This window comes from Anomaloglossus baeobatrachus, chromosome 8 (genome assembly GCF_048569485.1).
Source record: "Anomaloglossus baeobatrachus isolate aAnoBae1 chromosome 8, aAnoBae1.hap1, whole genome shotgun sequence".
Lineage (NCBI taxonomy): Eukaryota > Metazoa > Chordata > Amphibia > Anura > Aromobatidae > Anomaloglossus > Anomaloglossus baeobatrachus.
Genome location: NC_134360.1, coordinates 193,510,934 through 193,525,366, shown reverse-complemented (window position 1 = coordinate 193,525,366; position 14,433 = coordinate 193,510,934). Strand labels below are relative to the sequence as shown.

Below are 14,433 nucleotides of genomic sequence, written 5' to 3'. Positions count from 1 at the left end.
ACATTTTTTTTTCTTTTTTTGCAGGTGCAGTGTTGCGGTTCATTTCTGGCCATCCTGTTGCTGGGTCCTTTGATCTTACGTGGCAGTGCAAGAGTGTTCCTGAGGTAATGTCCACAGTACTGTCCACAGATCACTGCTGTGAGCTGCGTGCATGTACTTAGACATTTTTTTTTCTTTTTTTGCAGGTGCAGTGTTGCGGTTCATTTCTGGCCATCCTGTTGCTGGGTCCTTTGATCTTACGTGGCAGTGCAAGAGTGTTCCTGAGGTAATGTCCACAGTACTGTCCACAGATCACTGCTGTGAGCTGCGTGCATGTACTTAGACATTTTTTTTTCTTTTTTTGCAGGTGCAGTGTTGCGTTTCATTTCTGGCCATCCTGTTGCTGGGTCCTTTGATCTTACGTGGCAGTGCAAGAGTGTTCCTGAGGTAATGTCCACAGTACTGTCCACAGATCACTGCTGTGAGCTGCGTGCATGTACTTAGACATTTTTTTTTCTTTTTTTGCAGGTGCAGTGTTGCGGTTCATTTCTGGCCATCCTGTTGCTGGGTCCTTTGATCTTACGTGGCAGTGCAAGAGTGTTCCTGAGGTAATGTCCACAGTACTGTCCACAGATCACTGCTGTGAGCTGCGTGCATGTACTTAGACATTTTTTTTTCTTTTTTTGCAGGTGCAGTGTTGCGGTTCATTTCTGGCCATCCTGTTGCTGGGTCCTTTGATCTTACGTGGCAGTGCAAGAGTGTTCCTGAGGTTGAGGTCCTGTTGTGCGTGGCCTGTAATCAAAAAAATGTCGTCTTCTGGTAGCCCGCCCTTCGGTTCACAAACTGAGGTATTTTTTTTTTTTGGTTTTTTTTTTAAAAAATACAAAAAAAAACATTTTTTTAAATCAACGACATTTACACAGGTGGCCGAAACATCACAGGAGATGCTGCCAGAAGATGACGGAAGGGGTGGAGAAAGACACGGAGCGGGCGATCATAGTGTAAGTTTCATACAGGAATTGTTTACCACAGCACACCAAACATATAAGTAAATAATTTTTTTTTGTTTTCTTCACTAAAGGCTTCAACTTCTAGGGCTCATGATAGAGCTCCCCCAAGACCGTCCCAGGGTCGTCGTCGAGGTGGCGGTGGTCATAGTGTAAGTTTTTTTTTTTTTTTTTATTTTTTTTTTTTTCATGTCAGTGTGAATTTTTGTCTATTTTTTTTTTTTAATTTCTTTTTTCTTTCTTTGAACAGGCATCCCAGCGTGCTCCCGATTCTGACGGTGAGGAGGCCGGATTTATCAATATCGACCTCCTCATCGATGAAGTTAGAGAGAGGGAGCCGCTGTGGAACATGGCTGACCGCCGCCACGCTGATTCGATCGTAACCCGTCGACTCTGGGACGAGGTATGCCACGCAGCGGTAGAAGGTTGGGGGGAGCTCAATTCTCGTGGCCAGAAGAAACAGCGTAAGTATTCACAGTTCAGTAGGTTATGCTGCATGATGTAATGTGTTGTATACTAACCACTTTCTGCTTTCCACTTTCAGGTGACAAACTTCAGAAGCGGTGGCGGTCTATCAGGGATCGCTTCAAAAAGGAGTTAAATCAAGAGATGCAGGCCCCGAGTGGATCCGGAGGACGCAGATCGAAGTACCGTTACTTTAGAGCGTTGTCGTTCCTCCGGACAACTATGGTGTGCAGAAGGTAAATATTCCACACAATATGTACAAAGTATAATATTTTATGTCAGTTTTTTTTTGCTTTTTTGTTTTTAGTCAGGGCCAATGTATAGCAATTAAATTAATTATTGTTTTGTTTTTCCTCTTTTTAACAGCACCGTCTGCAGCACTCAGGAGCCTGCATCGAACCCGACAGGAGCGATCCCTGAACAGTCCGCCACTGGTGAACACACGCACAGACCCCACCCATCTGAACCTTCCCTTCCATCTACATCTGTCCCATCCACCTGCGCTGGAGCTTCCCGTGAGACTTCATTACCTGAAGCTGCTGGTGATGAGATAGCTTTTCCCCTACCCCACCCCTCTGACACTGCTGCCCTCAGTAGAACACCTTTGGGTTCTGGGCGTCAGCGTCATAGGGGTCAGGAAAAGAGCTATGCGCCAGAGTTCTTGCATCTAAATGCAGCCTTCCAGAACGCCATTCAATTATTATCCGAACAAAATCGTGCATCTTTTAGCTTCCTAAATGCAAATATGGAAAAAAATACACACGAATTATGCACGCGTCTGGACAGGCTGCATTTAGATGCAAGTAAATCTCCCAATCATTGTTTTTTTCAAGCCGTACTAGAGCGCATGGAAAAGCTATCTCTTGACCAGCAGATGCATGTAATGCAAGCCACACGGCAGGCTCTGGGGCAGGTTGACTCCCAACCACCTCCACCCACCCCTACAAGACCACCTGCCCCCCCTCCAGCCATTGTCCCTACTCCCCCTGCTGCCCAGTACCAGCCTGCTGCCCAGTACCAGCCTGCTGCCCAGTACCAGCCTGCAGCCCAGTACCAGCCTGCAGCCCAGTACCAGCCTGCTGCCCAGTACCAGCCTGATGCCCAGTACCAGCCTGATGCCCAGTACCAGCCTGCGGCCCAGTACCAGCCTGCGGGCCAGTACCAGCCTGCGGGCCAGTACCAGCTCCCAACCACATCTGCCCCTACACTTCCTACCCACTACCACATCTCGCCTTCCACAACCATCATGACCCCAACTCAAACCACTAATTCACCCGCCACCTCTTCTGTCTCCCAATCCCTCCACTCCACCCCTCAATCCTTACCAAATCCCATCCCATCTCCTGGTTTCCCTCTTGGTTTCTCTACCACACCTTCATCTTCTGTTACTTCCCCACCACCACCACCAACACCACTTTCCACCCTCAATACTCCAACTGTGCGTGTGTTCCCACCTGTCAGCCCCTCCAGTACTATCTCCACCCCAAGCCCAAGATTTACAAATTTATAATTTATTTATCTATGTAATAAAAAATAAAAGTTTTTGGTTGAAAAGTATTTATTTGTTCTTGTTTTTTTTGGTGTGAATATTATTTAGCAAGTTAAGTTAATAATAAGGTAATACAAAAACATAACATGTTGTAATTTGACGGGGTAAAAATTACAAATTTTTAAAGCGAGTGAAAGATTAAAATTAACAAGGTTAACAAGATATTATTTAATTTATTTATAATTATTTTTATTTGTTATAAAACTGACGAAAAATCTTACACCATTTGATCTTGCCAATCAACTCTACCTTCTGGGGACACAAAATAGTTAGCATATATGTCACGGATTGTTGAACAGGCAACACTACTCCTAAATCCAGGACTGGTGTAGTCTGACAAAGAGGTGGATTCCAAACTCTGGTCATCCAACGACAAAGGTTCCTTTGTTAAAACAAAATTGTGCAGTACCACACATGCTTTCACTATTTCATCAACAGTTTCAATGTTTAAATTAATGGCTGTTAACAAGACTCGCCATTTGCTGGTTAGTATCCCAAAGGAGCATTCCACCATTCTTCTGGCTCTGGATAATCTGTAATTATATATTTTTTGTGTTTGCGTCAATCCACGGCTTGCATATGGCTTCAATAGATGTTGGGATAGTTGAAAGGCTTCGTCGGCCACAAAAACAAAGGGCATTGGGGGCTCACATGTGCCAGGAAGAGGTCTTGCAGGAGGGAAATCAAAAGTATTCCCATAGATTCGCCGCCCCATTGGGGACATTTTAAAGACCTGAGAGTCATTGGATCTCCCATATGCGCCAATGTCCACTGAGATGAATTTGTATTCCGCATCCGTTATTGCCATTAGGACAATTGAAAAATACTTTTTATAATTGTAGTATTCTGACCCCGAAGCAGCAGGTTTCACAATTCTGATATGTTTGCCGTCCACTGAGCCAAGGCAATTTGGAAACTGACAAATGTTATAGTATTGTTCAGCAATTGCAAGCCATCTTTCCCTGGTGGGCTGGGGGATGAAATCCTCATGGAGGCAATCCCACAAGGCTTGGCAAGTGTCTCTAATGATTCCCGAGATGGTGGAAATTCCTAGTCGAAACTGGTAGTGGAGGGATGAAAGCGACTCTCCAGTTGCAAGGAATCTGTAAAGGAAAGACAATAATTATAAAAAAATAATAGCAAACACATTACAGTTAAAAGTCAATTTACAGGAGGATACAATTTAAAAAAAAAAAAACTTACCTAAGCGTAACCAGCAAACGCTCCTCGGGTGTTATAGAGAACCGGCTGTAGGTGTCCGTTTTACGGATGTTGTCCGCAACAAGGCCAAGGAGGACGTCAAAATTATTCACTGCCATCCGGACATAGCTTGTGAATTTTTCATGGTTTCCACGGAGCTCCAGGTATAGGGTTGAAAACACCCCACGTGTCAGTCTCTGGGCAGTCAGGGGATGGATCCAAAAGCGTCGATGTCGCTGACGCCTCAGTCGCTGTCGCTCCTTTTCTCTGACGATGATAGCCAAGCGATTTGCCTCAAATATAAAATCTGCAGCGATCTTTGTGTAATTTGCAAGAATAGCATCCATGGTTTCTGCTTGCCTCTGTCTTCATTCTGTAATATATGCTTCAAAATACTGTATATATACTATATGTTCCCAATAGCCAATCAGAGTACGGAACTCGTTAATTGTTTGTTTAGTGTTAAAAAAACGGATCCGTTAAAAAACGGACATAACGGATGCAAAACGGATGCAAACCGGACCCAACGGATCCGTTTTTTAACGGATCCGTTCTAAACGGATCCGTTAAAAAACGGATCCGGTGGGTCCGGTTGGCTCCGGTTTGCACAACAAAAACGGAAACGTTGGATACGACAAAAAAAAGGACTGTGCCTGAATACAGAAAACTGATGTGTGAAAGTAGCCTTAGGGGCTTAATGATTTTAATTGACTTGTATCGCGTCTGTTATTTCTTAGTACTTTTGCCTTGGTTTAATAGAGACCATATCAATCAGATAAACAGTTTAAAATATCAAGTTGGGGCATTGCACCCTATTATGTCACATATTGTCAGACAAATGTTTTTCCTTGTGTAACCTTGAATATCTTGTTATGTTTATAAAAAATTGGAAAATCAATAAAAAGTTTTGAAAAAAAAAAAAAAATGGGTCTTGAGTATGGGTTCTTACTCGAGAAGCAGTTGAAAGCAGCTTCTGAAAGAACATAAATTAGGCAACTAAAACAGCACTTTTCAGCATGGTGTTTGAGAGGGAAGGAACAAACTAAGGTAATGGGAGTTTTACAACAATTAGTATAATGGCAGAGGCTTGTTAAACTTGGTGATACCAAGGGGCTGTTTTTCTTTCTGCCGTAGGGGTTGTCACTTTAAGTCCTGAATTTCAAAGTTGCATTGTTCAGCTCTATGTGACCATTGCACGTGTTCTGTATAAAACGGGATGGTATGTAAAGTGGTTGTCAGCCAGTCTTCTCAAGACTAGGAAATAATTTATCAATATGTTCAACCATTCACGTTGATCAGGTCTGCTGACAGCACCTTTCTGTCACCATAGCCATAAGAAGGAGAAAACTGTCAGAAACCTATAGTGATGGTATATGGTTTATGTGCCCTGAAACAAAGATTGGGCATGTTAAATCTACCTGCCCCATCCTTCTCTTACCAATATCTACCCTCAGGGAAGAGTCTGCAGGCTTCCTTAGATCAGGCGTGTACCACTCTCTAGTCCTCAAGGCCCACCAACAGTGTATATTTTCAGGATTTCCTTAGTATTGCAGAGGTGTTGGAATTATCACCTGTGCAGTACTAAGCAAATCCTGAAAACATGCAGTGTTTGTGGGCCTTGAGGACTGGAGTTGTGCACACCTTTATTAGATGGTCTACTGGTCCCACCAAAATTGCCAGCTTTGACTGACTTTTTATAATATGAGATGTTGGAGATAATTTGATTTTTAAAGGGAATCTGCCAGCAGGTTTTTGCTACCTCCTCTGAGAGCAGCATGATGTAGGCAAAGAGATTCTGAATCCAATCATGTATCACTTAGATTACTAGGTGCGGCCATTCTGCCACAATCAGAATTTCTAGATTTCTCCATCTAGCAGAGCTGAGTGCATTTCCCTGCCCACACCAGGCTCTCTATAGAGATTGTACATGCATTGAGGTGTCAAATTGACAATCGCAGCAGGGGCAGTGCTGGACTGCTGTGCGTGTGACTTTGTAGTCGAGCAATGATAAGGGTTCTGCTGTTTAAACAAATATAGCAAACAAAAAACAGATCAGACCATGACAAGATAATCATCCCTAAATTCTGTGTTAAGGCTAGTTTCACACTTGAGTTGAAAGGCATCCGTTGCATTGCGTTGTGTGACGGATGCAACGGATGTGTTGCATATAATGGCGCAACGGATCGTACAAAACGACAAAACGTAAAGCTTTTTTTTTTTTTTTTTTTTTTCTTCTTTACAGTTTTACTGGTAGCAGACTATTGTGAAAGATCAGTTGATCACTTGGCGGCCGGGCGCTTAGTTGAGCGCTCTCACATGCCGGCGGCCGGGCGCTCAGTTGAGCGCTCTCACATGCCGGCGGCCGGGCGCACAGTTGAGCGCTCTCACATGCCGGCGGCCGGGCGCTCAGCTGAACGTTTGGCCACTAATGAACAAAATAAAGTTTGATTTAAAAAAAAAAAAAAAAAGCATGCGCAGTGAAAAATAAAGGTTTCCTCCACTCAAAAAAAAAGTTACATGCTGCGTTCCCTCCGCCCGACGCAGCGTCAAAATAACGACGCTGCTTCGTCCAGCGGATGCAACGCTGACACTTGTTACAGTGTGTCGTCCATACAAGTCTATGGAGAATAGCGCAGTGTGTTAACGGACTGTGCTATTCTCCATAGTGACGGACTGCGCTGAACGCAAGTGTGAAAGTACCCTAATCCTTGCAGCATGTGGTCTTCAACTTACATAGCAAAAACCTGCTGACAGATTCCCTTTATAGAGATTGCCCCTGCTAGCAGCCAGACATTACCCCTGCAGGAGTTGTATTTCATGTACCATAAAATGATCGGTCGTCCATGTATTAGGGCCTGTAGAGCAATATCCTCTGAGGCCTAGGAGCTCTGACCCCCAATGGTGGGATCACAACCCCTTTCTCTTAAGGCTGCTGATAAATATTGGTTCTGCTGACAAAATGGCTAACTCTTATGTTTAAGCGTCCTGTGCACTTTTTAAAAGCAAAATCCTCCGTCTTATTGAACGAATGTGCATACAGCCAAAATCTCAAGGTTTTCTTAATTCCTCTGGATTGCTCAAAATCCTTAAAATTATGTCCAAAGGGACAAGTGACAAGGGCCCAGGAGGCAGAGGAAAACTACCTCATTAAACGGGAGCTGGCTACCATGAAACAGCAGAATGATGAGTCCGGCTGTATGCTGGAGCAGGCTCACCATACCATCAGCGAGCTGCGGCAACAACAGCAAGTGGTAAGGAGCCCGGCTGCACTATCTGTGCTTCACTCTACTTTCCTCTCTGCAGACCTCACACATGATTTAGTTTCTTGTGGTGTTTGGAAATGATTTTCTTCTTCACTTAAAATCAACAGTTACAGGCTGTTTAATTGTTATCATTTTATTATTTTTACCCTCTGAAATCAGATGTACGTACCTGTGAAACATTTTATATATATATATATATATATATATATATATATATATATATATATATATTATATACACACACACACACGCCGGTGGGGCTTTTATTTTTATTTTTTTTTACTCTTACTTCCCGTTGTCTAATGAAGAGTTTACAGCACTTTTCTTACCAGAGGCAGGATTACACTTAAAGGTAACGCTTCCAAACATAGGATCCACCAATTAGAGTAAGGTTGCGGCATCCCTGACCCTACGTCCATCTTTACAATGATCTTTGCACACGCTCATTAGATGCTTCAAAACAGTTTGATCAATGCAGCTAATGTACATGTGCATTTACTGAATTTACAGTCTAAAAACCACCCCAAATGGCCAGTGTGACCACAACCTGATATAATTCAATAGGCCACTTTCTAATCCCCCCACCCCCTTTAGTTATCTCTTCTAGATTAAGCTGAGCAGCAGCACTCAATGTCAGGCAGCAGCTGCTAAAGCAAACAAGATTTTAGGGTGTATAAAAAGAGAGATTAGATCCCGTGATCCCAACGTATTGTTACCCCTCATATAAATCACTTGTAAGACCACATCTGGAATATGGGATCCAGTTTTGGGCTCTACATTTTAAAAAGGACATTCAGAAGTTAGTCAGTTCAAAGGCAGCGAAGTAGATTATTACAAGGAATGGAGGCCGCCCGTATGATGACAGGTTGAAAAGGTTAGATATGTTTAGAAAAACGACGTCTCAGAGATCTCATTTATATGTATAAATACATGTGTGGTCAATATAAAGGACTGGCACATGACTTATTCCTTCCAAAGACAGTGCCAAGGACCAGAGGACATTCACTGAGAGTGGAAGAAAAGTGATTCCGGTAGCTAAATAGGAAAGGGTTCTTTACAGTTAGAGCAGTCAGACTGTGGAATGCCGACCACAAGAGGTAGTAATGGCAGATACTATAACAGCTTTTAAAGAAGGGCGGATGATTTCCTCACTACACACAACATTGTTGGTTATAAGTGACTTAGAGACAAAATGTATGATTGTTGGAGAAAGGATGAACTAGATGGACCTAGATCTTTATTCAACCTATGCAAGTTCTGTTAGGTGCCGCTACAACTGATCCTCTGTCCTGCTGTCCTCTTTCCGAGGCAAAGTCATTGGCCCCCATACTAGATAATAAGAGGATCAGTTGGACTTACTGAGGTCGAGATTCTAAAACTATTCCAAATGTCACAGTTGGCCTATTGTAATGCCTGGAAATGTTTGTGCTGCAGATACCGGTGTCAGATTCTGCCAGTGGTTTGTTGCAAAAAGTTGAATTTGGAAGACCATTCCTAAATGAACCTGCAACAGTAGAAATGCTGCAAATGTTAATATCTGCAGCCTGATGTAAATTGTTTGTGGACTTTTTCAGCAGCATATGAATAAGAGTTTTTTTGGAAGTGATGCACATTGTTCCCCTAATTTGTTATTCGTTGTTATTATTGGACTATTTGGATATTTGCCTCCTTTTTTATTTTTTTATTTTTTTTTTTTTCCTTTTTTACTTAAGGTGCTTGCGCTTGAAAATCTATCATGTTACATTTCGGTGTAAATGTACAATCCATTTTTCCTATATTTTTTGTTTTTTTCACCCCTGTATGTCCCAATCTCCCTGGAAGTAATGATACCTATAGGACTGCAAGGAGTAATTTGCAAAAGGTATAGATTATCACTGGAGTGTAAATGAACCTGAATAAAGTGCTTTGGGAATAGGGGCCGTAGTGCTGTATTCTAATGATGTGTAATGTAAGATTGTCATCAATTATACAGTAGCCAGGGTCAATTACACGGCGTAGATCAGGAAATGCGTGAGAAGCTCTCGAATGGGTCCAGTGTTATATTACATTATGTGCTCCGCTCCGGAGTGACGCACATACAGATGGCAAGTGCACATTTCACATGGAGGCGTGGTGCTAATGATCAAGGCATCAAGATCTTCAGATCTTGTATATTATATTTCGCCAGTTAATATGTAGGGTTTGCAGTATAAAGGCTTCATTTATTATCAGATAGTTTGTTTTACTTACTACTGTAGGGGCCATTCATACAGGGGTGTCTGTCTGTCTGTCTGTCTGTGTCTGTCTGTCTGTCTGTCTGTCTGGAATTTTGGCTGATCCTCTAAAGGAGCCATAGAGCACGATGAGACAAACAGCGATCTATAGAGGAAACAAAAATGAACTAAATTCTTTCTTCTGGCTGAAAAGATGCTAATTAGTTTAACTCTGTCCAATTAAACCTATTTTGGCTCCATTGGCGGTTCTTTCTGAATTACATTTTTTGGGGGCAATGTCCTATTAGTTTTTATAATAAACCGCTAATGGGATACCTCTCACAGTACAATACAGTCTAAAATAAAACAAATTGTAATGAGTTTGATTTCTGAAAACAAATCTTAATTTGTAAATATATATAATTACAGAATTGGAATTGCAATCTGTCTGATGGATAAACTTCTGTCCATAAGTGGACAGGGATGTACCAGCCCAGTATATACATATATACATGGTTCATTATTCTGTTTTCACAGCACAAATGTAGCCCTCGCTACTCTGAGGAGTTTGTTTTGCAACTGGAGAAGGAGCTGGTTCAGGCAAGATTAATGGAGGCCGAATCCCACTGTGCAATGAAGGAAATGCAGGACAAGATACTGGAGATCGAGAAGGTATCTACTAACTGTGGTTTTGAGTGTTTTTTGTTTTTTTTCCTTTTTAGCTTCCATTGATTAAGTTTGCATTTCAGGTAAATATTAGCATAAATGATAAACCCAATATCAACATACTATAATTACCCACTTAATGGATTGGGATTTGTATGTGGCTTTTGGCCTCATCATATGGTCCTCACACTGATTGCAGATAAAAGTGCATCTCAATAAATTAGAATATCAACAAGTCTATTTCACTAATTCAATATAAAAAGGGAAATGTGTATATTATATAGCCATTAGACAGTGATTTATTTCTATATATTACAGTGCCTTGCAAAAGTATTTGGGCCCCTTGAATTTTTCAACCTTTTCCCACATTTCAGGCTTCAAACCTAAAGATAAAAATGTTAATGTTAAGGTGAAGAATCAACAACAAGTGGGACACAATTGTGAAGTTGAACAAAATGTATTGCTTATTTTAAACGTTTGTAAAAAATAAATAACTGAAAATTGGCGCGTGCAATATTATTCAGCCCCTTTACTTTCAGTTCTGCCAACCCCTTCCAGAAGTTCATTGAGGATCTCTGAATGATCCAATGTTGTCCTAAATAAGTGATGATAAATATAATCCCCTGTGTGTAATCAAGTCTCCGTATAAATGCACCTGCTTTGTGATAGTCTCAGTGTTCTGTTTAAAGCACAGATAGCATCATGAAGACCAAGGAACACAACAGGCGGGTCCGTGATACTGTTGTGGAGAAGTTTAAAGCTGGATTTGGTTACAAAAAGATTTCCAAAACTTTAAACATCCCAAGGAGCACTGTGCAAGCGACCATATTGGAATGGAAGGATTATCATACCACTGCAAATCTACCAAGACCCTGCCGTCCATCCAAACTTTCATCTCAAACAAGGAGAAGACTGATCAGAAATGCAGCAAAGAGACCCATGATCACTCTGGATGAACTGCAGAGATCTACAGCTGAGGTGAGAGAGTCTGTCCATAGGACAACAATCAGTCGTACACTGCACAAATCTGGCCTTTATGGAAGAGTGGCAAGAAGAAAGCCATTTCTCAAAGATATCCATAAAAAGTGTCGCTTAAAGTTTTCCACAAGCCACCTAGGAGACACGCCAAACATGTGGAAGAAGGCGCTCTGGTCAGATGAAACCAAAATCGAACTATTTGGGCGCAATGCCAAACGATATGTTTGGTGTAAAAGCAACACCCCATCCCCACTGTCAAACATGGTGGTGGCAACATCATGGTTTGGGCCTGCTTTTCTTCAGAAGGGACAGGGAAGATGGTTAAAATTGATGGGAAGATGGATGGAGCCAAATACAGGACCATTCTTGAAGAAAACCTGTTGGAGTCTGCAAAAGATCTGAGACTGGGACGAAGATTTGTCTTTCAACAAGACAATGATCCCAAACACAAAGCAAAATCTACAATGGACTGGTTCACAAATGTATCCAGGTGTTAGAATGGCCAAGTCACAGTCCAGACCTGAATCCAATCGAGAATCTGTGGAAAGAGCTGAAAACTGCTGTTCACAAACGCTCTCCATCCAACCTCACTCAGCTCCAGCTGTTTGCAAAGGAAAAATGGGCAAGAATTTCAGTCTCTCGATGTGCAAAACTGATAGACATACCCCAAGCGACTTGCAGCTGCAATCACAGCAAGAGGTGGCGCTACAAAGGATTAACTTAAAGGGGCTGAATAATATTGCACGCCCCAATTTTCAGTTTATTTTTAAAAAAAAGTTTAAAATAAGCAATAAATTTCATTCAACGTCACAATTGTCCCACTTGTTGTTGATACTTCACCATAAAGTTTAAAATTTTTATCTGTTTGAAGCCTGAAATGTGGGAAAAGGTTGAAAAATTCAAGAGGGCCGAATACTTTCGCAAGGCACTATATATAGTCATTACACACAGTGATCTATTCCTATATAATATATAATCATTACACACGGGGAACTATTTCACTTGTTTGTTTCTGTTAAGGTTGATAATAGTCTTCCAGCCAATGAAAATCCAAAAGTCATTATCTCAGAAAATTAGAATATTATATAAGACCAACTGAAAAAATATTAAACTCAAATGTTGGCGCCTACTGAAAAATCTGTACAGTAAATGCTTCAATACTTGGTCGGGGCTCCTTTTGCATGAATTACTGCATCAATGCGGCGTGGCATGGAGGCGATCAGCCTGTTACACTACTGAGGTTTTACAGAAGCCCAGGTTACTTTGATAGCTGCCTTCAGCTCGTCTGCATTGTTGGGTCTGGTGTCTCCCATATATTCTCTATGGGGTTTAGGTCAGGCGAGTTTGCTGGCCCATCAAGCACAGTGATACGGTCGTTATTAAACCAGGTATTGGTACTTTTGGCAGTGTGGACAGGTGCAAAGTCCTGCTGGAAAATGATATCTCCATCTCCAAAAAGCTTGTCAGCAGAGGGAAGCATGAAGTGCTCTAAAATTCCCTGGTAGACGGCTGCGCTGACTTTGGCCTTGATAAAACACAGTGGACCTACACCAGAAGATGACATGGCTCCCCAAACCATCACTGATTGTGGAAACTTCACACTAGACCTCCAGCAGCTTGGATTGTGGCCTCTCCACTCTTCCTCCAGACTCTGGGACCACGATTTCCAAATGAAATGCAAAATTTACTTTCATCTGAAAACACCTTGGACCACTGAGCAACAGTCCAGTTCTTTATCTCCTTGGCCCAGGTAAGACGCTTCTGGTGTTGTCTATTGGTCATGAGTGGCTTGACACAAGGAATGTGACACTTGTAGCCCATGTCCTCGATATGTCTGTGTGTGGTGGCTCTTGAAGCACTGACTCCAGCAGCAGTTCAGTCCTTGTTAATCTCCCCCAAATTTTTGAATGGCCTTTTCTTAACAATTTTATCAAGGCTGTGGTTTCCCGGTTGCTTGTGCACCTTTTTCTACCAAATTTTTTCCTTCCACTCAACTTCCTTTAACCCTAGAACGCGCAAAACAATTCAATCTACCATAGAAAACAAATGACCTAGCAGGCCTGCGAGGCCCCAGGTATGTGTTCTAGGCTTAATATCCTTGGATACAGCACTCTGTGAACAGCCAGCTTCTTTAGCAATGACCTTTTGTGGCTTTTCCTCCTTGTGGAGTGTGTCAATAACTGCCTTCTGGACATCTGTCAATTCAGCGGTCTCACCCATGATTGTGTAGCCTACTGAACCACACTAAGGGACCACTTTTAAACGCTTAGAAAATCTTTGCAGATGTTTTGTGGTAATTATTTTAATTTTCTGAGATAATGACCTTTGGGTTTTACTTGGCTGTAAGCCATAATCATCAACATTAACGGAGATAAACACTTGAAATTGATCACTCTGTAATGACTTGAGATAGATCACGCTGTGCGGTGTCCCTGGCCATGGCCACCTTGGCACACTGTATACAGCCAGGTGTTCCCCTCTCAGCTATTAAGCAATTTGTAGAGTTATATCTCCATACATCATTAAATTAATAAATCTGAATCTTCTAATGGAGTTTGTTCACGTTGCTTTATAGAGAAATAGTTCGTTTCCTGATGAGAACAACCTTGCGAGACTTCAAGAAGAACTTATTGCCGTGAAGATCAGAGAAGCAGAAGCCATAACTGCCATGAAGGAGCAGAAGCAGCAGATAAAAGATCTGGAGGAGCATTGGCAGGTAGCATTGTGCCTATAGTTAAAAGGGTCCTCCGGGCAAATTATATTGATGGCGACTCTTTAAGATAGGTCATCGGTATTGGATTGGCAGGTGTTACGGACTATTTACATGCCTTCAATATTTAAAAAAAAGAATAAAAAATTATGATAAAATTGTATAATTTTCAGTTGTTAGGCTCCAAAAGCTGAAGGGGCATTAACACGTTACTCTCTACATTCCAGAGACATTTAGCACGCACCGCTGGTCGGTGGAAAGATCCACCCAAGAAGAATACGGTGAACGAGCTGCAGGATGAGCTGATGAGCGCACGTCTCAGAGAGGCCGAGAGGCAGGCCGACCTGCGAGAGGTCAGACAGCGGATGATGGAGCTGGACACTCAGGTCAGTACCTGCTTACTGTCCCAACCGATTGTTTAAGG

General features: G+C 42.1%; 2 protein-coding genes across 9 annotated transcripts in view; both read left to right on the top strand.

The window, feature by feature from the left end:
- Positions 1-14,433, top strand: part of EVI5 (ecotropic viral integration site 5) — a 277,847-nt gene that overhangs the window by 173,191 nt on the left and 90,223 nt on the right. For 4 of the 8 annotated variants that reach the window (XM_075322329.1, XM_075322327.1, XM_075322328.1 and 1 more), the window contains 4 exons: positions 7,305-7,451; positions 10,193-10,327; positions 13,875-14,015; positions 14,237-14,395. In XM_075322329.1, the coding sequence (XP_075178444.1) occupies positions 7,305-7,451; positions 10,193-10,327; positions 13,875-14,015; positions 14,237-14,395 (582 nt within the window). The remainder of the gene's footprint in view (positions 1-7,304; positions 7,452-10,192; positions 10,328-13,874; positions 14,016-14,236; positions 14,396-14,433) is intronic. The other 4 variants (XM_075322331.1, XM_075322333.1, XM_075322330.1 and 1 more) reach the window with 1 other exon arrangement.
- LOC142250172 (uncharacterized) lies at positions 673-3,001 on the top strand. Its single transcript, XM_075322326.1, has 6 exons — positions 673-827; positions 903-980; positions 1,061-1,138; positions 1,237-1,450; positions 1,531-1,687; positions 1,818-3,001. The coding sequence occupies exons 1-6, from the start codon at positions 786-788 to the stop codon at positions 2,959-2,961; spliced, it is 1,713 nt and encodes a 570-aa protein (XP_075178441.1). The 5' UTR covers positions 673-785; the 3' UTR covers positions 2,962-3,001.

What these genes read in the sequence shown, in the direction of transcription:
- LOC142250172 (XM_075322326.1), top strand. Translation starts at nt 786, where the DNA reads ATGTCGTCTTCTGGTAGCCCGCCCTTCGGTTCACAAACTGAG. An exon ending in CCTTCGGTTCACAAACTGAG is followed by an intron (nt 828 to 902) that starts GTATTTTTTTTT and finishes ACATTTACACAG; the next exon opens with GTGGCCGAAACATCACAGGA. An exon ending in TCGTGGCCAGAAGAAACAGC is followed by an intron (nt 1,451 to 1,530) that starts GTAAGTATTCAC and finishes TTCCACTTTCAG; the next exon opens with GTGACAAACTTCAGAAGCGG.